General features: G+C 39.1%; 1 protein-coding gene across 1 annotated transcript; it reads left to right on the top strand.

Annotated features, from left to right (window-relative positions):
• The first annotated feature begins 364 nt into the window (after positions 1-364).
• On the top strand, positions 365-27789 carry KDSR (3-ketodihydrosphingosine reductase). Its single transcript, XM_050317085.1, has 10 exons — positions 365-595; positions 7860-7949; positions 9111-9167; positions 15782-15847; positions 15995-16090; positions 17166-17357; positions 19097-19180; positions 21999-22082; positions 23954-24055; positions 24390-27789. The coding sequence occupies exons 1-10, from the start codon at positions 488-490 to the stop codon at positions 24507-24509; spliced, it is 999 nt and encodes a 332-aa protein (XP_050173042.1). The 5' UTR covers positions 365-487; the 3' UTR covers positions 24510-27789.

The raw sequence follows: 27789 nt of genomic DNA, 5'->3' as shown, positions 1-27789 counted from the left end.
TGTTAGGGAGGGGGCCAGGGCAGCGCCGCCGCTCCGCCCGCAGGGGGCGCCCGCCCTCCCTGCCGCCCCCACGGGAGGGGCGCCGCTGCCGCTGCCGCTGCCGCCGCCCTTTGCCTCCGTCCGTGACCCCGCACAGCGCCCCGGGGCTCCAATCTGCGGGACGGGCCCTGCCCCGCCGCCAATCCGCGCGCGCCCGCCCCGCCCGCGACCGCCAATCCGCGCGCGCGGGCCCGCGCCCCGCCCCCGCAGCCAATCGGGAGCCGGCGCGGCGGCCGCGCGCCGCTCCTCCCCGCGCCCGCCGCCCCCGCCGCGCTCGCTCCCGCCCGCCCGCCAGCCCGCCGCGGCAGCGCCGTCCCCGCTCCCGCCCGCTCCCGCCGCGCATCGGGCAGGCGGACGGACGGACGGACGGACGGGCGGCCCCGCGACCCGCAGCGCCCGCCCTAGGGGCTCGGACCGCCGCCCCGTCTCCGCCGGCGCAGCCCGAGCCATGCTGCTCCTGGCCGCCGCCTTCATCGTGGCCTTCGTCCTCCTCCTCTACATGGTGTCGCCGCTCATCAGCCCCAAGTCCCTCAAGCTGCCCGGCGCGCACGTCGTGGTGAGTGAGGCGCCCCGCGGGAGGGGGACGGGGCAGGAGGACGAGGGGAGCGGGCGGCCGCCGCCGCTCGGCCTCGGCGCTGGAGGAGGCGCGGGGGGCTTCCCGAGCCGCCCTCCCCCGGCCGTGGTGTCCGCTGGGGAAGGGGTGGACGGAGGGAGGGAGGGAGGGAAGCCTCTCCCTCCCGGGTGGGGGCGCGGGCTGCGGGAGGAGCCGGGGGGGGATGACTGCAGGAATCCCGCTGCAGGAGCGGGGGGAGCATCTCGGCGGCGAAGGGAGGTTTGGGGGTGCAGCGTGCCCGAGGAGGGGCTGGCGGCCGGGGAGCCTCAGCGCCAGCGGTGCCCGCGGGATCGCGAGGAATCCCGGCGAGCTGGCGGTGACACCCCGAGCTACCAAAACGCGGGAGCCACAAGTCCCGGGTGATAAGGAAATGACCTGTCCCGATGGCTCTGACAACCGCTGTGTGTCCCTGTTGGCTTAAGGCGATGGTCTGAGTCACCATCTTCCAGGCTTAACGCTGGCTTTTTGAGACGTTCCTTTTGGGCTCTCCAAGTCACCGGTTACCTCGAGTTTTGTTTCCTTTTAGCATCTCCCAAGATACTTAAGGGAGGGGGGGTGGTGGAGGTGGGGGTTTGCGCTCATAAACAAAAGGAAAAACGTGTTGTTTACTTGGTCTAAGAAACCAAGCCAGGCATGAGGAAACAGAAAAAAATTAAACAAGGGAAGTGGTCAGGTGGCACAGGGGTACCTTTTCATTTTTAAGCACGTAGATATTGATGTCTTTGAGCAGTATTTTGACAAGATGGCAGAAAGTAAGCCTTTAGAAAGAAGCCTTCAGAAGAACGTGCTGTTAAAACAGTCTGAGTGGTACACCACTAGAACTTGTGTGTGTGGCTTGGGGAAGTTGGATGGAGGAAAGGAGAGCACTACCCAGGTGCTTTCAGGTGGGTCACGAAGTAATGAATTTGGATGCATGAGAGCACATGAGTTAAGCAGTTCAAAGATTCTGGGTCCTAGAATCAGCTTTTTAAACTTAGCTCTAAATCACCAGGGTATGTATGTTCTGTGCTGAGAAAATTTAGTTTACTGTTTGGTTAAATTTACTTTAAAGGGTGAATAGTGCTTAGAGATGCCCTTTATTAGAGGTGGGAGTTTGGGATAATCCTGAAGTGAGATCTTCTAGTTGCAAGTGAGTTTACAGATACTGTGTTTTGGTTCTGGTTGCTGGTTTTTGTTTTTGGGGGGTTGTTTTTGGGGCTTTTGTTTTGGGGGGGTTGGGGTTTTTTTTTTGGTATTTTGGGTTTTTTTCTTTCTTGAGCTCTGTATGATGCCTTTTGTTTTGGGATTTTTTTTTTTTTTTTGAGTTCCTCTTTGGAGGATGGAGCTGTCCCCAGAGTAATTCAGATCTGTCCAAGCTGCAATATTGTTTCCAAGTTGCTTTATCCGTTAGTGTTACTTGAATACTGTAACTGGCTTTATAGCATCATACTCTGTGTGAGGTGTGTTCAGGGTTGCATTAAGGTTCTCAGGTTATGGCTCTTTCCATATAAGAGTAATGATTATTAAGAAGGAACCTTTCGGTACTGTGTAAAAGCAAAGGTGAAGGAGACTTAAGGGTCTTCTGTGACTTTTATGAAGAAACAAAATAGCAAACATAAAAAGTTGAATTGATTTTATTTCAGGTTTTTTGTTTGGTTTTATTTATATATACAGTGATTATGCAAAGCTTTGTTCATTCTGTATAGTGATTAAACTCTTTAAAATTTAATTTTGCTGTTTCTAATCAGAATCAGAATGGTTCATTTAAAAAAGTTCACATTGAAAATTATGAGAATGTTCTTATTGGAGAAGCCTCCCTGTAGCTGTTGCTGCTAATTATATTAGTAGTTAAGTTCAATTTGGTACAAGAGGAAGTTTAAAGAACAGTATTCCTGCAAGTCTTATAAAATTAGGATTTCAACTAGGGAAGTAACTGTAAGAATATATTAATGGAGGAAAAGGCTGTAGATATATCTAGCTTGTTACACAAATAGAAATCTGCAGGCAGACAGTTTTATTGGTGTCACCACTTGCAGAATTACTTGTTTGATTTTTGACTTCAGTTATGCTCTTAAAGTGTTGAAGTAATGAAATATAGAAGTAATGAAATATAGAACAGAGTTCACTATTTCTTAGATTTGTAGATGCTGTTAATAATGCTGGACACTTGTACATTTGGATTTCAAATTTTCTAATGTCATGCATAAGGAAAAATATTGTTCAATAAGACTTTCCACTCTGTGTATGTGAAGTGAATTCTTTCATCATATATATGCTGGGAGTAAATGTTCTCTGCTACTGAAATGACTGAGAGACTTCATAAAAATATTTAAGGATCATAACATTATCTAAGGACTTCTTTGAAGCCTTCTCACAGAAAACCAGCAAAATCTGTTTAAGTATCAGGCCTCAGTTAAACCCAGTCTTAAAAAAAATAAAAAAATAAAGACCTGCAAACTGTATATTTAGCTGATTAAGCCCTTTCAAAGGGGGACTGATTGCCATTGCACAGTACATATAATTTCTCAAGATATAGCTCAGTAAATTGCTTTTCTGAAGCAGAAAATATCAGTCTTGTCTACAAGCTCTTCTTTTCGAGGTCCTGTTGAAAGTATAATGAAAATATATCTGTTACTTTCCTGAAGGAAGGTCTTTGGGCAACTTCAGAGGCTGTTACATACCAATTATACAATTTTCAACTTGTCAGAATTTTTTTCACTTCTAACTCTTCAGAAAAAAATATTTTTTTTCCACTCCTAACAGTTATGGTTAATAGATGTTTGAGTTTTGGCTAAGTAACTGACCCTGTCTGCCTTTTGGGATAGGAATTGGAAGGAGAAAACTTGTGGTTTTCCTCTCTGTCCTCTCCTAGAGTCATTTGCATGATGGAAGCACTTGCTGTGTTAGGCGAGACATGGTTTCTGGAGAAATCATAGAATTATAAGAGTCTCTTATTCTTAGAAAAGAATAGGACTGCTATTCAGAGTGAGAGTCTGCAGAACTCTGAATTACTCATCGTCTAATCTTGTGGGTTCCCCCTCTGCCCATATCTGCTATGTATTTTTGTGGCCCCAGTTAGCACCATTAAATTAAAAGGACTTCTCTCAAATTGGCTCAGGCATCAGGTTTAACCTATTTTAAACGAAATGCCTTTTAGATGTTTAATACTACTTTTTTATTATTATTATTGTTTCTAGCATGCCTAGGAAAATGTTCTCAAATAAAGCATATAAAAGTGACTTTTGTGCTGTAGAGCTGCTGCTCCTTGTGCTGAACTTCTCTGTGCTTCGAAATTCAGAAGACTGTTTTATACATCTTTAATTTTGCCATTGGCTTTAACTTTCTCCATGGGTTTCAGGCTACACACTAGTACGTGTCGTCAATTCTGTAAGAGTAAGCTATTATTTTGGTAGCTGGTTATAATGGTAGATAGGAATATGAAAATAGGGTAAGACAGTCACCACTGCTTCATATGCACTATACTCACTTGTATCACATTTAACTGTGCTTTGTCAGGGATGTTACACCTGTTCTATACATGTTCTCGCTGCCCTTTCTTTTTGTTTTTCTACAAAGGTACTTTGCTTGATGGAAAATAATGCAACAAAAACTTAAGATGTTAGTGCAAAAGCAGCATTCTGTAGATTTCCTGAGTGATATTTGAAAGCTGTCTTTGGTGAAATCTTACTACTAGTCCCCTCCCCTTGTTTTGGCCTTAATCTTTCTAAAATCAAGTTGAAATTTCTGGGGAAAAAAAAAAAACCAAACCCAAACAAAACCTCCAAAACAAAACACCAAAAGGCTGAGATCTCAGTGTTATGAATGCAGTTTATCAAAGTTTATGGGTTAGCAATGGCAGGAAACGTAAAGATGTTATCTGCTTGGGACTATCTCCCATGCAGATTGACAAGAACTCTTTCATGTTAATGTAGTTCATGATGGCCATGCCAAATCTTCCTGCAGATGGGTCATCTTTAGTCCAGAAGTGGTTTCCCCACTTCTGCACAGAACCTGACTTGACAGATAACTGCAGTCAACTTTAAGGCAGCCAATCTTGGTGTCTCGACATTGTAGCTCCTGTGTTGGGACTGATATGATCTGTGGTTTGACAGGAGGTCATTTTGAGTCTAGTCAGGCATCCTAACCACTTTGAGCAGATTAAAGGGATGTTCTGTTTCAATAGAACTGAACACCTTCTGCTCCTGGAGCACTGTCTGAAAGCACAAAGCCAACCTGCATCCAGTTCTAAGTAAAAGTTAATAAGTTCTGTTGGAGATACCATACCAAGTTTTGATTTTGATCACTCCTGATGACAGTTCTGTTAATTTGGAGTTGGACTGTCTCATCAATTGAAGTGAATTTCCAATGTCTCAAATTTGAAACTCAGAGCAATTGGCTGTACCTTACCCCTCTATTTCCATTTATAAGAGGGAAATATACCCTAAAGTTGAACTCTGTTATCAAGGATTGTAGCTTCAGAAGTTGGAGCCAGGTGCTTTTTTGAACAGCTAGTTTGGTGTGTTCTTAAACATAGAAACACCTCAATAAGATTGCTCAAGACTTGGTAGTGCTGCGCTCTGAACATCTTGAGTTAATACTAGGATTTAATTGTTAGTTCTTGTCAAAAAATTAGTCTGTGATTTGAGTTGCAGTGACCAGATTTTTTTATCAACTCCCCATACTAATGTTGTCTTTAATGGGGTACATATGTGCTCTTCTGTTAGTTCTGAGCATCTGTGTTAGTAATTTAGCTACCTAACAGACTTCATAGATTTGCTTAGGCCAACTTCACTTTTCACTAGTGTTAGGGATTTTTTTTTTCCGTAGCATTCATGGTTAATGCTCCTGAAAAATGTGTGTATTAGTAACAACCTCCCACATGCTCGTAACAGCCTCCCACCTGAATGCTAAAGTTCCCAGCTAATTGATATTTCATTTTGTCATTGACCAATCTGACATGAGCCACATCCAGTGTTCTTGGCTGTCACTGTAAATAAAAACTTCCTTTTTCCGTTTCTTGCGTGACTTCAGACCTTGTCTTTCTGAAATGAATGCTAGTATTGTTTGACAAGCTGGAGGCTTGATGCCAGTACCTTCACCTGCAGAAAATTCACTCAAGCACTTGGTGTAGTTGACCCATTCAAGATACTCACCAGTTTGTGCAGGTAGTAATCAGCTGTCTCACAGTGCTGCGCCAAAAACTGGAATTGGAGCAGTCTTCCATGCACATTGATTAGTTCATGTTCTTGTGTACCTGCTGCTGTTGAAAATCTGTCGAAGCATCTCACAAGTGCTGTGGAACTGAGGTCTGACTGAATGCATCACACTATTTTAATCTTTTCAGATACGTATTGAAATCTTGCAATTTATTTTAAAAACTTTAATGTATTTGTGACTTCTTTTCATAACAAATCATTAAATTAATTTTGTGGTTCTGTTGAAGTCCCAAATCATTAATTAATACACACAACCCTTGCAGAATTCATTTACTCTGGAAGCAGTCATCCTTGGTTCATAATCTACAGACCAGGTTTCACATTTCTAGAGCAGGACATGCATCTTGGAGTTAGTGTAGTGTGAAGCTAATCTTGCAGAGTCAGTTAGAAGTTAATCTGAAGCACTTCTCTCTAATAACAGAGGAAGCCTAAAGAGCTGAAATTAGTCTTTGTGGATGTTACACCCATTCTTGGCCCATTTGTGGCTGAAGATGAACCAGTCAGAAACCGTGGATAGTGTTGTAAGTCTTTGCTGGGATTACTTGATATGCATTAAGCTGTATTTGCAAGTAAGTGGTAAAATACTCAAATGAAAGAAGAGTTTAGTGACTCATGGGAATGTACTTCTGACTCTTCTGACATTACTGCCTCCAGGAGTGGAAAGAATTTTATGGATAGTGCATCTCTGAATACAAAACTGAGGCATTGGCACATGAGGAGATGACACAAGGCTTTTGATAGGGTGTGTAGTTAGAGAGCGGGATCTTTGCTCTTGGAATAATTAGCTCAATGCCTCCATTTTCTTAAAACGAAGATGATGTGTTTCTCTGGAGTCTTTGGCAAGGTTTTGATAAAAAGCCAAAGATTTTCAGAGAAATCTGAATTTCATCTTTTTCCAGTCAGTAGGGAATTTGTATTTCTTAACTCATTTCATCAATGTGGGGTTTTTTTACAATGACTGTTTCTAGGTATTTGGTTCCAGTATTTTCTCAGTATAACTCTTAATATGTTGTTAAAGAGAAATTCAAATAATTTGGGTATATAAGGAAGATACCAGCATCTATTTGAAAACCAAAGGCACATGCAGATGGAGAATTATCCAAGTCCTCGAAATTCATGTCATATTCCCCTATTTTAGTCAAAAAGAGAGGGCAGGGTTGTCATCTGCATCTTGGTCCACATGTAGTTCATAAGTAGGTTTACTGAGGGTAGTGAGAGAGGTGGTAAGGTGACCTTAACCTATATATTGGTATAATTTGGCATGTGTCCACCACGTGATGCAGGACCGGAGTCATCCCTGCATTTGTCTATAGACGAAATATTAACTTCCTGTTTACATATAAGACTACTTCGGTGTTACCGTTTGGAGGAAGAAGAAAAGGTTATTGAAGTTTATGTGCTGGAATCGGCACTAAATTGAAATTGAGGGATGGCACGAGGGCAGATAAAGGTCCAGACTAGGGGACTGACAAATGTACCACAGAGAGACAGCTGTTAAATTAATGGGATTTTTTTTCAATAAGAAAGAAGGTATTTTCTGTTTATGTTTATGTGATGATATCTTCAGAAGGCAATATGCAATTGCCAATTTTACAAATAATTTCTACTGTGACAGGTATGAAGGGGTGGTATGTAATTGTGTTATTATGGCATTAATAGTGATTTCAAGCTTCTAGCAACATGCTTTTAGAAATAGCATACAGACTTAGTCAAAAGCATGTGAGAGCGCTGACGTGGGAGTGGGTCTAAGTGTGCCTGACATAAGAAATGAGCAAAAATTGCCACTGAGGTAAAACTGGTTTTGGGGTAGAAACAAACATTCATCAGTCTACTAAGATCATATTTTTCATTCGTACTCAGTAAGTAAGCTAACAGGATGTTCTTTATTTGTATATCATCATGTAATATTTTAACCTCAATATGTTTTTAGATGTTCATTTTATTTGACTTGTACGTATGGAAGAAGGAATGAGAATAGTGGACTAACAGTGCCTTTTTCAAATAACTTTTAGGTAACTGGAGGCTCCAGTGGAATTGGAAAATGTATTGCTATTGAGTGTTATAAGCAAGGTGCTTTCATAACTCTGATTGCAAGGGATGAGGTAAGTGTATGTGTATTTTCTACTGGCTAAACTCTGTTCACAAAATCTATATAGGTGGGGAATAATTTTGGAATTGATGATTATTCATACTTCTTTGGTGTATTTTGTAAGGAGACCCTAGGCATTCCAAATTAACGCTTTTCTATAGCAGAGGTGGCCGCCTTTTTAAGAAGCATAGCCCAACATGGAATTTGTGATTAGCATGCCTTAAAACTTTGCCAGCACTATTGCTTCTGTTAATGGCATTCATTATTTCACTTTGATCTGTGCCAGAGGACAAATGCAGGAAAAACTCATATTCTTTAAAACTGTAGAATTTCCTTACAGTGACAACTGGGGAATTAAAGACAATTCCTGAAATTCACAGAATATATTGGTGTGTAGTCAGCGTTATATCATATTTTTTACTAGTGAAAAACTCTTCATCAGGAAAAAAGGCTGGAAGATTTGGAAGAAAAAGGATTGTTTTGTCGGGGTTTTTTTTTTTTTTTTTTTGTTTGTTTTGTTTTTGTTTGGGGTCTTTTTAACTAAGAGGTATTTAGGTTTAGTTGGAATTACTCTGTTTTCAGAATGGGCTGTTATTTTACTTGTAGAGAAAAAAACAATTTATTTGGGAAATAAAAGAACATAACTATTTTTTGGCCCTCTGTCCCAGCTGTCTTTGATAATTTACTTACACTAGAGAACTTACTTTACATAACCTTTAATGTAGTCGGAATTCACAGAATTTTTCTTGAAAGGATTATGACAATTTGAATTTACCAGATTTTAGGTTTGTTAATATGATTTCATGACAGTGATTGTTCTTCAGAAAAGTTTACGTAATGTCACATAAATATAAAATAGAACCAAAATAAAGGAGAAAAATTATTTTCTACAGCATTAGGTGCTCTCTGTAGTATGGAACAAAAGCATTAAATCTATAGAAGTCATTACTGGCTTTGGAGGACAAAGTGAAAAACAGAGAAGTGAGCTCTGATAGCTTGATAAATTTCATGTTTGATCACATGTTCCTAAGTTTTTAAAATTACAACAATAAAATGCTGTAACTAATCAAGGAAACTTTGGGCTTTAGGGGATTTTTTAAGCCTTATTGAAGTACTGAAGACTAATATTGCTCTCAGAACTACATCGATTTAGCTGTCTTTTTACCCATTTCAGAACAAGCTGTTGCAGACAAAGAAGGAAATAGAAAAGTATTCTGTTAATGACAAGCAGGTAAGATCACTGCTAAGAGGGCTGTTGTGTGTTTTATTTAAGATAGTCACTACAACATAATTCTGTAGTTCTGTCTTTAAAACAAAGATGTTTGACAAAAATGAGTGAGGACTCAGTATTTGAATTCAAGATTCAGACTGTTTACATGAGATGTTCTGAGCTCTTGTTATGTTTGATGTTGCCTAGCTAGTGCATTAGGCTGCTTTTCTTTGTAAAAGGTGTCTTCAGCTGTAGGTGTAGCATGCTTTTTTAAATCAGTGCAATTTACTGTCACTTTATAGACCTTTTATTCTTTAAGATGAAATGGAAGAACCAATTTTTTTTTTCTACAAATATCTTGCTTTTTGCGTTTCATAGTCTTTCATTTGTTTCGGGAAAGAAGTGTAGATATTTGTTCCCAGGTTTATTTCACTACATCAGGCTTGTGTTCCTTTTCCTGACAGAGTACTGTAACAGAGACACAAGTTAAATGTGTGAAGTTCTGAGACTTAATAAACATAGAAGCTGCTTTGCTGAATAAATGATACAGTCATGCATAGAGGCAATGATTTAGACCTTGCAGAAGTACTAACGTAGAATAGGTAAGCTTACTGTGTTCCAAAACATGCGACTTTGAGGTGAAGTGCTAAAACAATTTTTTCTCAGTACTAATAATGGCGAGAGGAAACAGTATCGAAATTGTTGATATCTTTGACTTCTCCTTTCTTGTGTTCCAGAACTTTGTTGATCATGAAAGTCACTTAGTTACTAAGTTAGTTTCATGATTACATATAGAAGCAATTTATTTGTCCATGAAAAGGGATTTGAGTTAATAAATTAGATATTCTGTTGAAAAGAAGCAGTGAAAGAAGCTGAAGATTTGCAGGCAATAATGTTAGTACTAGTTTATATAAAATTTTCTTAATGCCTCCATTTATAAGATTCTGTCTTCATTTCCTTATATTTTTGTCAAATGGCTCAAGATGATTTTTTTTTCTGTGCATGCTGCCTTACTCAGATCAACTTTGTTTGAAAATCTAAGCCATTTGAGGTGAGGAGAAACTGTATTTTGCCCATTAAAAAAAAAAAAATCCCAGCTAACCATTTTCTTTTAGCTGCTCTAGCAGTTTCCCAAGCTTAGCATTACAGTTAATCCCTTGTCAAACACTGTGTCAGGATGTTCTTGTTAAAATCTGTCCAAGCTTGATAGATGCAGACTTTTTAAAAGAGTATTATTCGATGCATGTTCATAAGAGTTTCAGTGAAAATCTCCAAAAGTACCTTCAAGGCTGAGCAAGTGTGGGCTGAATAGGACTGCTTTGGCAGAAGCAGCTTTAGACTTGCAACCAGGTTAAAGCAGTAGGCAGCGGAGGTGATAGGGAGGCTGGCTTTTCTGTAGCTATTGTTGAGTTGTGGACATGGTCCCAGGGAAGCCTGCCTGATCTAAAGGCAAAGAACAGAACCAGAGACAGCAGGGAGTCTGGGGCAGAGCTTGCACTGGAACAGCAGAACAAAATCTGGGAAGTGACAGAAGCTGAACTGAGAGAAACTGTACAAAAGGATTACTCAAAGAGTGTAGAGAAGGATAATGTCTGGTAGTGGATAACATACACAGATTGTTACGTTTGATCACAGAATCATGATTTGGGTTGGAAGGCACCTTAAAGATCATCTACTTCCAAACCCTCTGCCATGGACAGGGACACCTTCAACTAAACCATGTTGCTTAGAGTTCCATCCTGGAACTCTGCCTGGCCTTGAACAGTTCCAGGCATTGGGCATCCACAGTTTCTCTGGGCAACCTCTTCCAGTGCCTCACAGTAAATAATTTCTTTCTGTAATCTACTCTCTATCATTAACGCTATTCCCCCTTGTTTTATTATTACATGCCCCTCTTCAGCTTTCTTGTAGGCCCCCTTTAGGTACTGAAATGCTGCTGTAAGGTTTGCCTGGAGGCTTCTCTTTTCCTTGCTGCACAACCTCAACACTCTCATAGGAGAGGTCTTCATAGGAGAAGTGCTCCACCCCTCTGGTCATCTTGATATTCCTCCTCTGGACTTGTTCCACAAGGTCAATGTCCTTCTGTGCTTGGGACCCCAGACCTGGATGCAGCACTCCAAATGGGGCCTCGTCAGAATGGAGTAGAGGGGCAAAGTCACCTCCCTTGACCTGCTGGCCACGCTGCTTTTGATGCAATACAGGATAGGATTGGCTTTCTGGGTTGCAAGCAGACATTACTGGGTCTTGTCCAGCTTCTCATCCACCAACACCCCCAAATCCTTCTCAGCAAGGCTGCTCTCCATCTGTTTATCCTGGGAAACTACCCTTGAAAACAAAGGGATCCAGAAGGGATGGACATGCTTCAAGAAGTAAGCCTTGAATGCACAAGAGAAGGCTGTCCCAGTCTGCCAAAAGGCAAGACGATGGGGAAGATGACTGGTCTGGCTGAACAGGGAGATTTTAAAGGAAATTAGGGTAAAAAAGAGAGCCTACCGATTATGGAAAAAAGGGCTGGCTACTCAGGAAGAGTTTAGGAATATAGTTACATCTTGCTGAAAGAAAATCAGAGAGACAAAGGCAAAACTTGAACTTGATCTTGCCACTTCTGTTAGGGATAACAAAAAGTCTTTCTATAGATACATCAATATCAAAAGGAGGGACAAGGAAAACCTCCATTCTTTATTGGATATGAGTGGGAACATAGTTATCAAAGATGAGGACAAGGCTGAGGTATTTAACACCTTCTTTACCTCAGTCTTCAACAGTAAGACAGGTTGTTCTGAGGATAACTGGCTTCTGTAGCTTGTAGATGGGGATAAGAAACTGAATATGTCCCCTGTAATCAAGGAGGAAACAGTTAGCGACCTGCTGAGCCACTTGGATCCTCACAAGTCTATGGGACCAGATGGGAGCTGGTGGAAGAGCTCACCAAGCTGCTCTCCATCATTTACCAACAGTCCTGTCTCTCTGGGGAGGTCCCAGATGATTGGAAGTTGGCAAATGTCATGCAAATCTACAAAAAGGGCTGGAAAGAGGACCCGGGAAACTACAGGCCTGTCAGCCTGACCTCAGTGCCTGGCAAGGTTATGGAGCAGATCATCCTGAGGGCAATCACACAGCACCTACAGGATGGACAAGGGATCAGACCCAGCCAGCACGGGGTTAGGAAGGGCAGGTCCTGTTTAACCAACCTGATCTCCTTTTATGATTAGGTGACCCATCTGGTGCATGAGGGGAAGGCTGTGGATGTGTCTATCTGGACTTCAGCAAAGCCTTTGACACTGTCTCCCACAGCATTCTCCTGAAAAAGCTGCAGCCCACGGCTTGGACAGGGGCACTCTGTGCTGGGTTAAGAACTGGCTGGATGGTCGGGCCCAGAGAGTGCTGGTGAACGGGGCTGCATCCAGCTGGCAGCCGGTCACCAGTGGTGTCCCCCAGGGATCAGTGCTGGGCCCAGTCCTGTTTAACATCTTTATCAATGATTTAGATGAGGGGATTGAGTCCATCATTAGCAAATTTGCAGACGACACCAAGTTGGGAGCGAGTGTCGATCAGCTGGAAGGCAGGAGGGCTCTGCAGACGGACCTGGATAGCCTGGAGAGTTGGGCTGATTCCAATGGGATGAAGTTCAACAAGGCCAAGTGCCAGGTCCTGCACTTTGGCCACAACAACCCCATGCAGCGCTACAGGCTGGGCACAGAGTGGCTGGAGAGCAGCCAGGCAGAAAGGGACCTTGGAGTTTGGATTGACAGGAGGCTGAACATGAGCCAGCAGTGTGCCCAGGTGGCCAAGAAGGCCAATGGCATCCTGGCCTGGATCAGGAACAGTGTGGCAACAGGAGCAGGGAAGTGATCCTTCCCCTGTGCTCAGCACTGCTGAGGCTACACCTGGAGTGCTGTGTCCAGTTCTGGGCCCCTCAGTTCAGGAAGGACATTGAGGTGCTGGAGCAGGTCCAGAGAAGAGCAACCAGGCTGATGAAGGGACTTGAACACAAGTCCTATGAGGAGAGGCTGAGGGACCTGGGGTTTTTTAGGTTGGAGAAGAGGAGGCTCAGGGGTGAGCTCATCACTCTCTACAGCTACCTGAGAGGAGGTTGTAGGCAGGTGGAGGTTGGTCTCTTTTCCCTGGCAGCTATCAGTAAGACAAGAGAGCATGGTCTCAAGCTCTGCCAGGGGAGGTTTAGGTTAGATATTAGGAAGAAATTCTTTACAGAGAGGGTAATCAGACGTTGGAATGGGCTGCCCAGGGAGGTGGTGGATTCTCTGTCCCTGGAGGTATTTAAGAAGAGACTGGATGTGGCACTTAGTGCCATGGTCTAGTAACTTTGGTGGTACTGGATCAAGGGTTGGACTTGGGATCACAGGTCCTTTCTAACCCATCTGATTCTATGATCCCCCAGCCTTGTGTTGATAACAAAGGTTGCCCCAACCCAGGTGCAGCACCTTGCACTTGGTCTTGTTAAACTGCATGAGATTTCCATGGGCCACTCCTCGAGCTTGTCCAGGTCCCTCTGAATGGCATCCCGTCTTTCAGATCTGTCAGTTGCTCCACTCAGCTTGATGTCATCTGCAGACTTGCTGCAGATCCATTTGTCTGTGTCATTGATGAAGACATTGAATGGTCCCATGTCAAGCTAAGAGGCAAAGATCCTCAGGAAAGATTGCTTTTTTCTTGGGCATGTGCTGTCACTGTTCAGCACTTGGATAAATACATGAAACCAAGTTGCATTGACAACTGGTGTCTGACATACAGTCTGAGACATTTTAGTGTTTGCATGTGATGCAGAGTGCTGATGGTGCGGCTTTTATGGATATAGGTGTGCAGTGGAACAAAAATCCTTGCCCTTAGAGGTTTTTTTTTCAATATTTTTCAAATCCTTTTTCTGATATAGTATATTCCCATCGATTTCACTGGGAGTTGAGTTGATCCTTGTTAATGATCCTACAGCATGCAATATTTAAAACAAATGGTAAGGAACAGGTTTGGGGATATTAGACTATTTCTGGTAGCACATTCTGTGTCCTAGATGTGGATCTATAGTCTATGCTTTGGAATGAAGGTGATTAATATATTGCAGCAGAAAGAACGTATGATAATAGAAGCAAAGAGGTGAATTGTATAATGTGATAGTAGTCAATAAAAGTTGTGATAGTTCCCAAGTGTGTTGTTCACAGTATAAATAATCTATGCAATCTGATATATTAACAAATTGCTCCAATTTTGATACAGAACTGTGATTTCTTTAACCTCTTCACTGATCTTTCAAAGGCATCCAGATAATAAATCGGTGTTCTTTTCATTCAACTACTCTTTTGTTTTTAAACTTATGGAAAAGAAAAATGTTTCCAAAATGTAGTAAATGCCCTAAGGGGAGATGCATACAGTCCCCGCCGATAACTTGTGCCACAAGTTTACTCTGATGTCCAACTACACATAATGCTGGGAGGCAGGAATAGCCAACCTGCTGTACAGGAATGGCAGGCAGATTCTGTTTATGCAGCTTAGAAGTGTTGTAGTCTGACCAGGGGCAGGACTGACAAATGACTATCTGCCAAAGCAGTTAGTTATGCTGTGGTAAGTGTGTGTGTGTGTTGTGCCCATGTGGTCCATGACAAGTGGTAATGAGGATACTTGTTACAAACTACTGATGACTTTATTTTAATTCACCTCTGAGTTTAAATAATTGACCAAAGTAACAAAGTATAAAAATTAGAACAAGAATACAGGAATCCCTCCTTTTATTGCAAGAGGAGGTTTTTTTCTTTTCAAGACAAGGAATTGCCCTGAAGCTCTGTTGACGGCTTAGCAGAGAGGGTAACTTATTTGTCAATACCTGGCATTTGCAGCAGTCTTACAGTTTGTAAGTGGTAACCCAAAAGAAACAGTGCTTGCTTTGGCCAGAAATTGATTTAAAGGTGCTTCAAAAGATAGATCGTGAGGCCATCTTGCTGAAAGTAATCAGTAACTTTCAAGGAAAATGGCCTAGTTTTTAGCTGACAAGAAAACTTAGATATCAGTATTATCTATTTTCTGTTGTCCTGCCTGCCTCTCCCCCCTACTTCATCTCTAGCCAATTATTATTTTAATTTTTCTGTGTCTTTCAAATTATCCCCTTAATGTCTGATTTCCAGACAAGGAGTAATGTGTACTGATGTACACATTACTTCACTTTTTAGATATTTTCAACTCTGTGCAATGAGTCAGTTTCTCATAAAATTTTAATTTAGTTTCATCCTTGACATGTGCCCGTGAAGCAGTATGCAACTAGGTTTACTACTAATCTTAAAAAAAATATTTCATGAAATAAGGAGGAGCGTGCATTGCAAGTACTAAAGTTATCGGGTCTTTAACACTTGCTTTCTAAATTTTGGAACAGAACTGCTGGTGCTGCACTTTCAGGGCAACACTCTGCAACCATGCCTTTCTACGATGTGGGGAAAAAAATAGGTTTTTTTCTTAAAGAGTAACCTAAGCCACACAAATGGTTTGACTTGTTTAGCACTGACTGTCCCGTCAAAAAGACCTTTTTTCTGGAAAAGATACTACATTGGGCTTGTTTCATTTTGAAAGGCTCAGAGTCAACAGTTACTTGACTTAGTGTGTTGTGACAGTGTTCTTTCACTTTCCTTTTCTAGGTTGTACTTTGTATTTCTGTTGATGTGTCTAAAGACTACGAACAGGTGGAGAATGTTCTAAAACAGGTGAGGAAAAAACTAATTCACCTATGTATCTTAAGCCTTATCCATGTGTGGTATTTCTATTGGAAATAGTTTCTTATAATGATAATATGATATAGCAAGGTTTTTTTCCCTGCTAAAGAGTATCTTAACCTCTGTCCCCTTTTCCAGGCTCAGGAGAAGCTGGGGCCAGTTGACATGCTTGTAAACTGTGCAGGAACATCAGTTACAGGAAAATTTGAGGATATTGAAGTGAACTCTTTTGAAGTGAGTGAGCATACTTTTTTAATTTCATCATATGATAATTTCTTATTTAAGCATTCTAACAATTAGATTGTATTCCTGTGTCTTTACAGAGTTTGTAGGAGTAGTGATACACTTGATTTGTGCTAGCTGTCAGAATATCTTTAGATTTGCAAGGGTTGCCTTTAATTTCTCACCTATCTGTCAGTCTGCTGATGGGTCAGAAGAGTGAATTCACCTTCTGGGACAGTGTCCTCAAGATGGAAGAAAAGCCTGGCATATGTTTTTGTAGGTTAAGGCACTGTGAAAGGAACTGAATTTCACATAGTTTAATTTTTTTTCTGGTGAAGATTTTTAAAATTTTTTTAACCTGTTTAAGAAAAATTCAGCTGTTACCAATGTTCAGTACTGAGGTGCACAGATTGTTTCAGCTTCAGAAGCTGCTGCTCTGATGAAAAGAGCAAACCCAAAACTTCTGTATTTTGGTTACTTTATGCCTGCAGCCCTCAGACCTCCATTCATATACAGATAATGTTGAATTGAAAATATTAAATACGTATAATTTTATAATAAGTCTGAATCATCCATTCGATTGCTTGTATAGACTATCAGTTGTGTTTTATGTCTTCTAGAGAGTGAAATTCTCCTTATCCTGGCAAAGATTAAAATCTCTGAAATATATAAATACATTGCATTTTTCCTGTTTCCTGTTTTAGAAAACTCTTTAAACTTTCAGTATGTTTTCATACATAATGCATAAATGGATTGCTTCCTGGACATTGTTCAGGTTAGCTTTTCCCTCAAATATACTTCTTTTTTCCTTTAAGGACATATGGTTCACAGTATTACCAGTATCCTGGATCCTATTAAGACTTATAGATAGACAGGTTTTCTTTTGGCTTGAAGTGAGATTTTTAGCTATAAAAGTTTATGAAGCTGTAGAATAGAAAACAGTTGTTCCTTTGACCAGCTTTTACCACTAGAACTGCAGACCTAGAGAACTTGATTGTTAAAGCAGACTGAAACAGGGGGATTTTGATAAGTAAGAACAAGTGGCTGGATCTGTGGCTCAAATACCATATTAATATCGTTTGCACAGAGATTAATGGCAGTCAATTATCTGGGTAGTGTTTACCCGAGTCGAGCAGTAATCGCTACCATGAAGGAACGAAGAATGGGAAGGATTGTATTCGTATCATCTCAGGCTGGGCAATTAGGCCTATTTGGTTATACGGCTTATTCTCCAACAAAATTTGCTCTTCGAGGTTTGGCTGAAGCCCTGCAAATGGAGGTATGTGTGCAATAATTTTATATAATTTTGATTATAAACATATTTTTTTTAAACTGTCAGTGGAGGACATTTTCACTTAAATAGTTGGGTTTTGTATTGTGCAGCACTGCTAATATCCACGTGCTATTTGCCCTTTATTGGCAGCAGTACATTCCTATTGCTTCGCATGGGGTTGCAGAAACTAAGATGATTTCAGTTGCATTAGAAGGAATAGATTGAATCTGTTCCTAGAACTGAAGACTCCCACGTGTGCAGACATTTTTTTAGTCTTTTAACTAAAAGGACTTGATTTTTAAGACTTGAGTAAAAGTCTTCTTCAAGGTTCTAAATGCAGAATGATATTGAAGATCACATGGATGCATGAGGGACAGGCCAGTGATTCCCACCTTGCTGGTCAGTCCACGGTGAGTGGTCCGTGAACCATATGAAACAGTAATACTTGCAAGCTAGAGTTTGGTGACTGGTTGCAAAAAAAATTTCTGTTGACAGTGGTTCACCCTTCTAAATTTTGATACAAATGAGCTTTTTATACTGCAATGATCTAAGCTTATTCTTAAGTTCTGACTAAAACCAAACACCCTTTTCATTATTCAGTGGAACAAGGTCGATAAGGACATTGTAGTAAGACAGATAAAACTGATTTGAAAATTACCTTCCTTATTCTTCTGTTAAGAACGTATATTTGAGTTTCTAAGTGTTTATATAAAAAGTGCTTGTGTTTGGTTCTAGACCCTTGCATAGTCCCTGTTTTATGCCTTGAGGGGGATAAGAATGGGAGGTAAAACTGCCTCTAGTCGCTTCTGGTCTGCCAAACAGAGCAACGTGAATGCAGGGTCTTTCTTCAGGCTGGTAACAGATACTTTTGTGAAGACTGAATTACTCAAGACTAAAAATAGGGTGTTTATGGGCCTGTGATGTGGTACTTCAGTGTTTTCAATATAGAATGTTTGATAATAAATAAAAATGCTTAGCATTTTATGACACTTTGCTTTATCCCAGCCCTCTCTAATATTTTCATTAAAAGCTTTTTTATTTGTGTTGGAGTACAGATTTGCACTATATTAGCTTTTGAATAGTAGTGCACTATGTGATGTTTATTGCGTGATACTTACATACAAATACATAACTAAATGCAATCCTTGACGTAAGACCCTTCCATTTTTCCTCACATTTTGTACTTATTTTTTGTCTCCTTAGACTTTGACCTCTTGCAAGTTTTTACCATGGGTTGAAAAGCCTTGTGACTTGAGTATACCTTTTAAAGATAACAAATTTGAATTTTATGTTTTTGTTGTTTATTTTGTCCAGCAATGAAAATACAACAAGGGAAAAGCCTGTTAATTGCCCCAGTGAAAGCCTTTTCTGCCTTGTTTTTATAAATGTTGGGTACTGATGTTTGGCAATACTTTACTCTTCTTTTAAAAACTGAAATTGGTAAAATTATAAACCTAAACTACTTTCATATTCCTCCTAAATGTCTTAGATTCATCAAATAATTTGCAAAGTCTGTGAAGACTTTTATTTTAAAAAGCACCACAACCACCTTTTTAAAATCTTTACTGTTTTGTTTTCTCACTTGACAAAGTTGCAAGTCTTGTAAGTGCTGAATGCTTAACACTAGAAGCATTTGAATTCATGCTTGCTGAATTTCTTTGGTACAAGAGAAATCAGTGAAATCGTAAGGGAAATGTAAAGGTTGTTGGTATTAAGATAACACTTAATGCTTTTGTAAAACACAGGTAAAACCGTATAATGTCTACGTAACGGTGGCCTATCCTCCTGATACCGATACACCTGGATTTGCAGAAGAAAGTAAAACAAAGGTAAATTGTCCATCAGTAATACCGATGTTTTTAAAGCTTCATTTCGTTATAAGCAATGCATTTTGTGTTTTGTTTATTTCCATAGTATTTTTGAAATCAGGGCATATTAAGATTTTAAGAAGTACTTATAAACACTTGAATTTTATGAGTTTTTAACTACTCAGAGTTATATAGCTTGTAGGATAATTTCATATAGTTTATTGTTCTAGCTTTAAATGGAAGAACTACCTGCCTTTAACATCTGAAACACTGCAGAGTCTTCCTGCATACAATCAGAATACTCTTGTGGAATAGTAAATTGTGAAATCACTATTTGTTTTGATATTAAAGCTTAATAAACCAAGTATGATAATTCATATTTTGCATATTTGATAATATACAGTTGTTGTGATAGATGTGACAGATCAAAATAAACCTCAGTTTATTCGGTGCAGTCTCCAGCCTAATCATGCCATATGAATGTATATAATAATCCAGTTCCATAATGGCTGTTCTTTAGTATTAAAGTAGAAAGGAAGCTCTCTAGCACTGTTTTTGTAGTGGAAATGACTGTCTCACTTTTCAGAAGGACATGTCAGCTGTAGGCCTTTTTCATTTGGATCACCTTAGAAGTGAAAGTTTTGACCTCTAGTCACCATTTGTCATTTACCATATCCATACATATGAAGTATTAATTGTGAAAACCACATTTAGGGTCCCTGCTTAGACCAAAGCATCAGGTAATCAGAGAAAAATCTATCTCATTTTTTGTTTGCATACTGTGAACTAGAAATCTGATATCTAAGGATATAATCTTTTCAAGCATCTTTTCAACATGCACCACCACGTATAATTGGAAATTGGGTTTGAATTCCATTTTGTCTTTCACTCTTTGAATAGGAATCAGTAGGGATTGTATAACACAATTCTTACCTCATCATTTCTTGATACAGATATTCTGTATTAAATGTATACTCCCACACATCTGCATAAAGTGCCAGAATTAGACATCTGCAGATACTTGTATAGCTTGCATATTCTCTGGGATTTTATTCTTCATAATAGCCTATTTCAGGGAAATTCAGTCACCAGCAGAATGCATTGTTCATCTAAGATTTCTCTTTAAAAGAGATTCAGAGAAATTTATCTTATTTGTCAAAATAAGTCTTGTCTTTTAAGGAGAGAATTATGCTTTGTTTTAACCTACGTGAACTCTCCGGGTGACTTGCTCCTAATGTGATAGTGTACCTTAAATCTCTGCAACTGTGCATTACTCTGACATTTCAGATAGTCATTTATTGTGGCATTTATTTAATACTACTTAGCTGAGAACATCTGCCTCTGTAGTTTGCATTTCCTTAGGACTGGGCCATTTTTCTCTGTAATCATTGAATGTGGAAAAGAAAACATCAGGAACTAGGATACAGCTTTTCTGTGTTTAAACACTAAGCTTTTTTTTGTTTTGGGGTAACTGCCTTACAGATGACAGCCGTGTTGAGTAGCCAGATGAAGTCTTAAATGGCTGATTTCTGCCTGCCTTATTAACATGTAATTAACTTTAGCTGTTGCTCCTGAACAGCTGCTATTTTTTTTCCCAAACTTACAGTATTTTAATTACTTTTGATATCCCTATATCTCTTTCAGATTTGTTTGATGTTGCCAAGTAAGCTTAAAAGTAAATAGGGGCTGTGAAATGGAGATCTGATGACAGAAGTCCTATCACTATAGGAAAGCACGTAGAAGTTGTTTGTATGTGATTTCTGCTGGTAAAGGCACTGATGACCTCCCCTTGAAATACACATACTAAAAGAAAAAGTTTCAGTGAGCCTAGTCAGTGAAATCAGAGCTTGTAATTCTACAGATATTTGGAAATAGGCCTGTTTCTGTGAAATTTAATTACTGTAGTACTTCAAATTGACAGTGAGAAACCTGTAGTTGCTCAGCTGTTCCCTGGAAGTGCTTTTTTAAAGGATTAAACTAGTCCCAGTATTTGAGTAGGCTTGAATGCTTCAGTTAAATTTTGTTATTAAATATAACTGAATTAGCCATTACAAATGAACTTGCAACCAGTACTCCTTTTTCCCTAATTTAGTGTTGTTTTTAATTCATCAGTGGAGCCATCTGTCCCTAACATATTGAGCATTTAAATATTTCCTGTGCAGTTATCTCTATAATAATTTTATTTGTTAAAAGGAAATGAATGACAAACATGCTTCTAAATATCTTAAAGCACATTTTTGCCATTTGTTTTTGTAACAGACTAAACTTGTTCGGGGTTTTTTTGGTGAAAAAAATTGTGATTGCCAAAATAACCATTATAATTGCTTTTCTCCTAGTGAGGTAAAGTGGCATAAATAGTCTAAAACACAAAGAAATAAAATGCAGTGATGGATTTTGAGGGATACCAGTGTGTGTGGAGATTGAGAAATTAAAAAAAAAAACCAAGCTGTTTTGTAGGATCTTAAAATATTTAAGGCCTATCTTTTACTTACATTTCTGGCACAAAAACCATAAATGAACTAATACAAGTGTTGAGGAGAAGTAGTTTAAGCATTCTGATAGCTTCTACTGAAAATAAATACTTGGGGAAAAAGCCATTACGTAGTAGTAATAAATTATATACAAGGAAAAGTAGTACTCAAGGAAAAGCTGTCATTTCCCTTTGTAAAATTAGACTATTATTTAGGATCTTTAAGTGTATGTTTTAGGTGACAGTATGATACCACTTGCTAACAGTGATGTCATCCATGAAAAAAGACCCAAAACTAAAATTTGACATGCTTATTTTTCTCTCCTGTGTGGTGTTAGCCAAACTTATATTGGTGTTTTTTTACTAAAGCCCTTAGAGACGAAGCTGATTTCTGAAACTTCATCTGTTTGCCAAGCAGAACAAGTTGCCAGAGTTATAGTCAAAGACGCCATAGTAAGTAAATTATGTTTCTTAAGTATGTCCTGTATTGAAGAGACTAGGATCACATGTCATGCTTGCTTAAGACCATAAGATAGTGGCTAAGCTAAATGCAAAACCAATTTACACAAAACAGTACTCTTTGGTTAGTTTGAACAGGAAGTATTTATTTCCTTTATTCTTCTTTTGCCACTGTGCCCACAAATGATTTTATACAATCTCTTGAAAGTAAAAGGTATCTGAAGTTGTACATAGACAGAATTAAATGATGTATCCGTATGATGCAGTGTCTCAGAGGTGGATCATGACTGTCTTGAAAGCACTAAACTCTACAGAGTTATGATGTATCAAATACCATTTGTCTAACCTCAAAAGGCTGTTGTACTATCTAATTTTTCTTGGAGATGAGTTCATATAAAAATAATTATACATAAAGGAAGGCAGTTGACCTTTTTTGGCTTTTAATGTCTAAAGTATGCGATTTACGAGTGATTACACTACATAAAATGCTGTTCCTAGTGATTAAAGGTGTATTGCTTTTCTGAGGATTTTTTTTCCCAATGTTTTGTGCTAGGGAATGCTTGCATGCTTAATAAAGTACCTTAGAAAAGAAACAAACATGAAATTTCATGATTATAAAGCACACTGATTGAATCCTAAAATCTGCAATTACTTTGCAGTTCCAAATACTTGACCTTCAGTGAGATTTACATCTACAGCAGGTGTTCAGTTGTGAAGTTTTTACAGTATGTTCACAAATAGAGCACATAAACACAAAATCATATCTGATTTTGGCGTGGTGAGTTTTAAAAGCAAGTACTACCTCAACACAGCACTCTTGCGTTTGAGGGAAACTAATCTCCTCTCTGACCTGAAGCATTTGGTATTTCTATACCATACTTTCCAGCACTTTTGCATCATATATTAGTTCAGACATTGTTTTTATGCACTAGCCATCAGCTGAGAGACTAAAATAGAAATGAGAGGGTATCTGTGTACTCACAGGCCTCTCAGGTGTGTTGCTGGGAAATAACCAAATCTAATAACCTCTACTGCTTTGCATAGATTCACCCCTAACCCAGATTCGGGAACACCACCTTTTCCTTTCACTTCTGCATTCCATAGATCTAGTCCCTCAGTGTTTCAGGAAGTCTGTTTTCCAGCATAAACTGTAATGGAAAAAAATGGGAGAAACCTGGGAGTCAGAGCTATAGAACTGCGATTTTACTGATGAGTAGTTAAAAACCAAACAACCGAACAACTTTTTCTTCGTGTCTGTCCCCCTCTGTCTCTGCCAGCTGAAGGGCTTAGCAGGCTGTGTCTCGCAGTTTTGAGGAGGGCAAGTTAAAAATTCTTGATGTAGATGAAGGCAGACCTGTTACCTAACATTTGAAATACACTCCCTTGCCAAATCTCATGTGATAAGCAAACTAATTTTAACAAAAGGCAAGCTATATTTTGTTACACAATTTGGGTAGTGATTGGTGGCCTGACAGAGTTAGGGTATAATTCTGTCTCTGAAACATGCTTACAGTGAAGACCATCGTGCATTTTATCCACTATCTATTTTAAGCATGCCTCAAGAGGAACTTTAGAGCCTCTATATCTTGTAAAAATCTGCAGTAATTCAGCACACCTCTCTCTAAAGAGAGGTCAGCTTCCTTGTCCATTTTTAAGTGAATGCTTTTTGGAATGTTGCTGTATAGCCCAAAATATTTTTTAATATTTTGATTCTTAATTGAGGTAATATTTTTTTACATGAAAATATTTGTTGTTAGTTATATCAGTCATCTCTGTCCATCAGGAGTAGCTGTTGAAATAAGACACATCATGATTTGCCACAAGTGGGTAAATTACTTTTTGTTTTCTTTAATCCTTCCATGCAGCAAGGGAACTTTAACAGCTCAGTTGGATCAGATGGTTACATGCTGTCAATACTGACAAGTGGAATGTCACCAGTCACTTCGATCACTGAAGGTCTCCAGCAGGTAAGATTTGGGAAGGCTCTGTTGTCACAATTTTTCATAGTTTAAAATACTTTAAAATGTAGAACTTTATGCAAATATTATTTTTTCATCAAATGGCCGGTAATACTGACAGGTTTTGAAAACTGCAGTAGTATTTTCAAACTTAAGCTGGCAGGCGAGCTAAGACTACCCCCTGCTACTCAGGCCTGAACTGTTACGTAGTTAGGTTGGTTTTCATGAGTTTGTTTTTTGGAGGTTATACAACACACCTGCCTAGAACCTAATTTCATGACTAAATAATATGCTGCAATCCAAGATCCTAAATGAATTGAAGGATGTTTCTCTCTGTTTCCAGGTTGTTTGCATGGGCATTTTTCGAATCATTGGCCTGTTTTACCTAGGAAGTTTTGACAGCATAGTTCGTCGCTGCATGATGCAAAGGGAAAAATCTGAAAGTGCAGATAAGACTGAGTAATCTTTATTTTGAGTGGAAAGAAGAATGTCAACCAGTCCTGGACAGCTTGCTGCTTAAGTGGGACTCAGTTTAGCTCCTGAAGGATTTAGACTGGAAGTACTTGCCTGTGTGACAGAGGAGTCCCCTCAAAAGCTATGAAAGAAAGCAAAAGTACAACTCCGGAAGATGCCAAACTATGCAAAAATGTGAATGAGGATTAGATAGGTTTTTTTTTTTTTTGATGATTTGAGTTGGAGAGAATTTGGAGAGCTTGTAAGTGATCTGCAGAGTAGAATTTGAGAATGGACTATGTGTGGTAATTCTGGACAAATACTTAAGTTTTCTCACTTTGGTGCTTATGGACAAAATAAGTACCATGACAGACCAGGCCGAAATAGATTGAAGTCCCCTGAACAAGTTGATACCTTTTGCTAATGTTTTGGGACTGCTTTTAGTTTAGAATGTTAGATTTTTCTTTGGCCAATCTACAGATCCTTCTGTCAATGACAGCTGTCCTTATTCTATCCAACATGTGACCGTGGAAACCCTGAGATGGCAAATACATCTGTATCATCCAAGCTTTCTCAGTCTGGGAGCAATGAAAAAGTATGGTTTAATATATGCATACTTTCTAAAGGGAGATGAAGAACCCGTTCCCACAGAGAAATGCTATGAGATGTGATCAGGTCTGTAGCTCTTCTGGCCTTTGAAGTATGTTGTGAACAAAGGAAAAAAAATCTTACCAGTATCAAATGTGTTGATTACGACTCAACATTTTAAGCCATTGAAACAATGTACAATTTTTACAGATACTTAATCTGCCAGTTTTTGCTCTGGAAAGGAAAGTAGCTTAATGCTACTGTTATGCACATTATTTCAAAGCTGCAAATCATGAGCCAAACAAGTAGTTGATGATAGAATCAATTGTAATTAAAATGCCAGGCTCTTCCAGTAGCAGGAATGTAGCTTTTTAGGGCAGAAGGGTCAGGAGGGAGGGGAGAACTGTGTGTCAGAATGGCCTTCCACACTTCATTTTATCACTACATGGAAAAGCTTTCACATGAGAAATTATTTAAAATACTCTCCTTGTATGGCCCACTTCTAATTTGTTTCATTTACATTATATGAAACAAGGCTGCTCAATAACTGCTTCAGAATACACAGAACCCAGTGGTTGTTTCTAATAAATCTCATTCAACACTGAAAAAGCTTGATGCATAGCAATGATGTTTTAAGGGTGCACTATATATACTGTTTATTAAATGGACCACTATAGTAAGTGCCTTGTGAGCTGCTTTTTTTTCAAAAGCTGCATATTTTGTATTTGTTAGCACTGCTGTGTTTTCAATGTCATATTTTCCATTTTCATTCAGTACTCTGAATCTAAAATTACGTGTAAAACTGGGCACTTTCACTTCCTTGAAAGTAGTATTTAACAACCAAAATAAGCAAAATTTGATTGCTTTTGTTAAGATATTCTCTATATCTATTTCAGAAGAGGTATTCAATTAAACTGAGATGAAAAATAATAGGTGGTTAACTGGAAAACTTTAGAATGTAATTTATTGAGGCAGTTTATTTTCCCTCTCTTAATTAGGCTGATCAGTTTTAAATGTTCTTCACGTAGACTAAACTTGCTTTAATACCTGGTTTACAAACATACTTTTCAAAGATAGTCACGTTGGCACTCTCATTTTAAGTGGTTAGACTTCCATTACATCGCAAATGTTGAGGCACTATTGAATTCTTCATGAAGCCTATGTTTTAGGTCCTGCCTCCTGGTTTTGTTTAGATATATGAAGTTGTGCATGCCTATAATATAATGCTAATTTTGAGAATAGAGTGTATTCCTGCATTTTTAAACAGCTCAGCTTCAGTGCAAAGAATTCTAGTGTGCATATGTATTTCCTGTGCTGCTTAATGTGAATGACATAAGGGAGCATTTATCATACATCCATTGTCAACATCGCTGTGTTTCTTAAAGCAACATAACAATGCTATTCAGACCCTGCGATCGATGTTAACTCTTGTTTTGATGAAAATCAAATAGTCTTTCGACCACCTGCAAACAAATATCAAAATAGGTGAGTCGGTTGTGCTCTAGTTTGAAAAAAATGCTTCTGTAAATTACTTGATATCAGCACAAGCTTGAAAGTCAGGACTTAAAACCAGTAAGCCTTTGGATACTTGAATTTTTGGATCTTCAACTTGGAATGCTAAAGGGTTTGCATTTAAGACACATAATCCAGAAGGTCAGAGCACACACGACACTATGGCAGCTGGGCCTCTAAAGGTGTCAGGTTGGGCATCTTTGATCACCACTCACTACTTCTTGACTGAAGAGTCCTCCCAATAATGACTGATACAATTCAGTGCAAGTGTCTGTGAAGGAGAAGTAAGACTACTGGGTGAAAGTTATAGCCCTGATCTGCAGAGACTTCAGTTCACACCTAATTTTGCATAGTGTAAGTTGTTGTGTTGACAGTGAAACTTTAGGTTGAACCCCTCAGCAATTGTGGAAACTGGAACAAGGCAACTTTTTTGAATCAAGAATGGTAATCTTTTTCAATGTTCTATTTTCTGCTGTTGCAAGTTATTGATGTTAATTTTAACTGATAAACTTCTCAACTGTTTTACTGTCAAAACAAGGTAAATTGTCAGCTACAGCAACCTTTGGTGTAAATTTTGTTTTCTTATGCACATTCTCTATCTACCAATGTACTCATTTTAAGGTCCAATATAAAGTGAAGGAGATGCCTTGTAACCTTGTGGAAAAATCTTTAGCCATTGAAAAACTATTTTGCCAGTTTAAATGTTACAAAACCTCTGCATTGAAATGTTTTAGCAATGTATTAGATCTGTGAAGATCTTCAAATAGGCTTTATTACTTTTTGTCAAATTGTCAGTAATTTAATCACTTGTGCCATATCAGTCAGTGTCTTGTCTCGTTTTCTTGATCAATCTTTAGGATTCGATTTAGGCTTTGATAGTCTTTTCCATTCCATGTAGTTTCTAATGACTGTCTGCTTTACATACAGATTTATTATAACTTTACTTATAGTTTACTTCAACAAGGTGTTCACGTGCAATTTAAATAGATTTAATATTTTACTAAGAAAAAAAGACATAGGTAATAAACTTTATTTGCTGTGAAAAACTCTAGGCACTTTTAAATGGTAAAGATATATAGCGTTATTTGTAAAAAGAAACTTCGTGCTTATTGCGTCATCACTTTTTGTGCCAGAACTGTAAACTAGTTTTCATATTTTATATTTCTCAAAATAAATGGAGAATCAACAAA

This window comes from Myiozetetes cayanensis, unplaced genomic scaffold (genome assembly GCF_022539395.1).
Source record: "Myiozetetes cayanensis isolate MyiCay16 unplaced genomic scaffold, myiCay2020 scf1, whole genome shotgun sequence".
NCBI classification, from domain to species: Eukaryota; Metazoa; Chordata; class Aves; order Passeriformes; family Tyrannidae; genus Myiozetetes; species Myiozetetes cayanensis.
Note: the sequence above shows the minus strand (reverse complement) of the source record. Positions and strands in the feature narration are given on the sequence as shown.

What these genes read in the sequence shown, in the direction of transcription:
- KDSR (XM_050317085.1), top strand. Translation starts at nt 488, where the DNA reads ATGCTGCTCCTGGCCGCCGCCTTCATCGTGGCCTTCGTCCTCCTCCTC. An exon ending in TGCCCGGCGCGCACGTCGTG is followed by an intron (nt 596 to 7,859) that starts GTGAGTGAGGCG and finishes AATAACTTTTAG; the next exon opens with GTAACTGGAGGCTCCAGTGG. An exon ending in TGGAGAATGTTCTAAAACAG is followed by an intron (nt 15,848 to 15,994) that starts GTGAGGAAAAAA and finishes CCCCTTTTCCAG; the next exon opens with GCTCAGGAGAAGCTGGGGCC.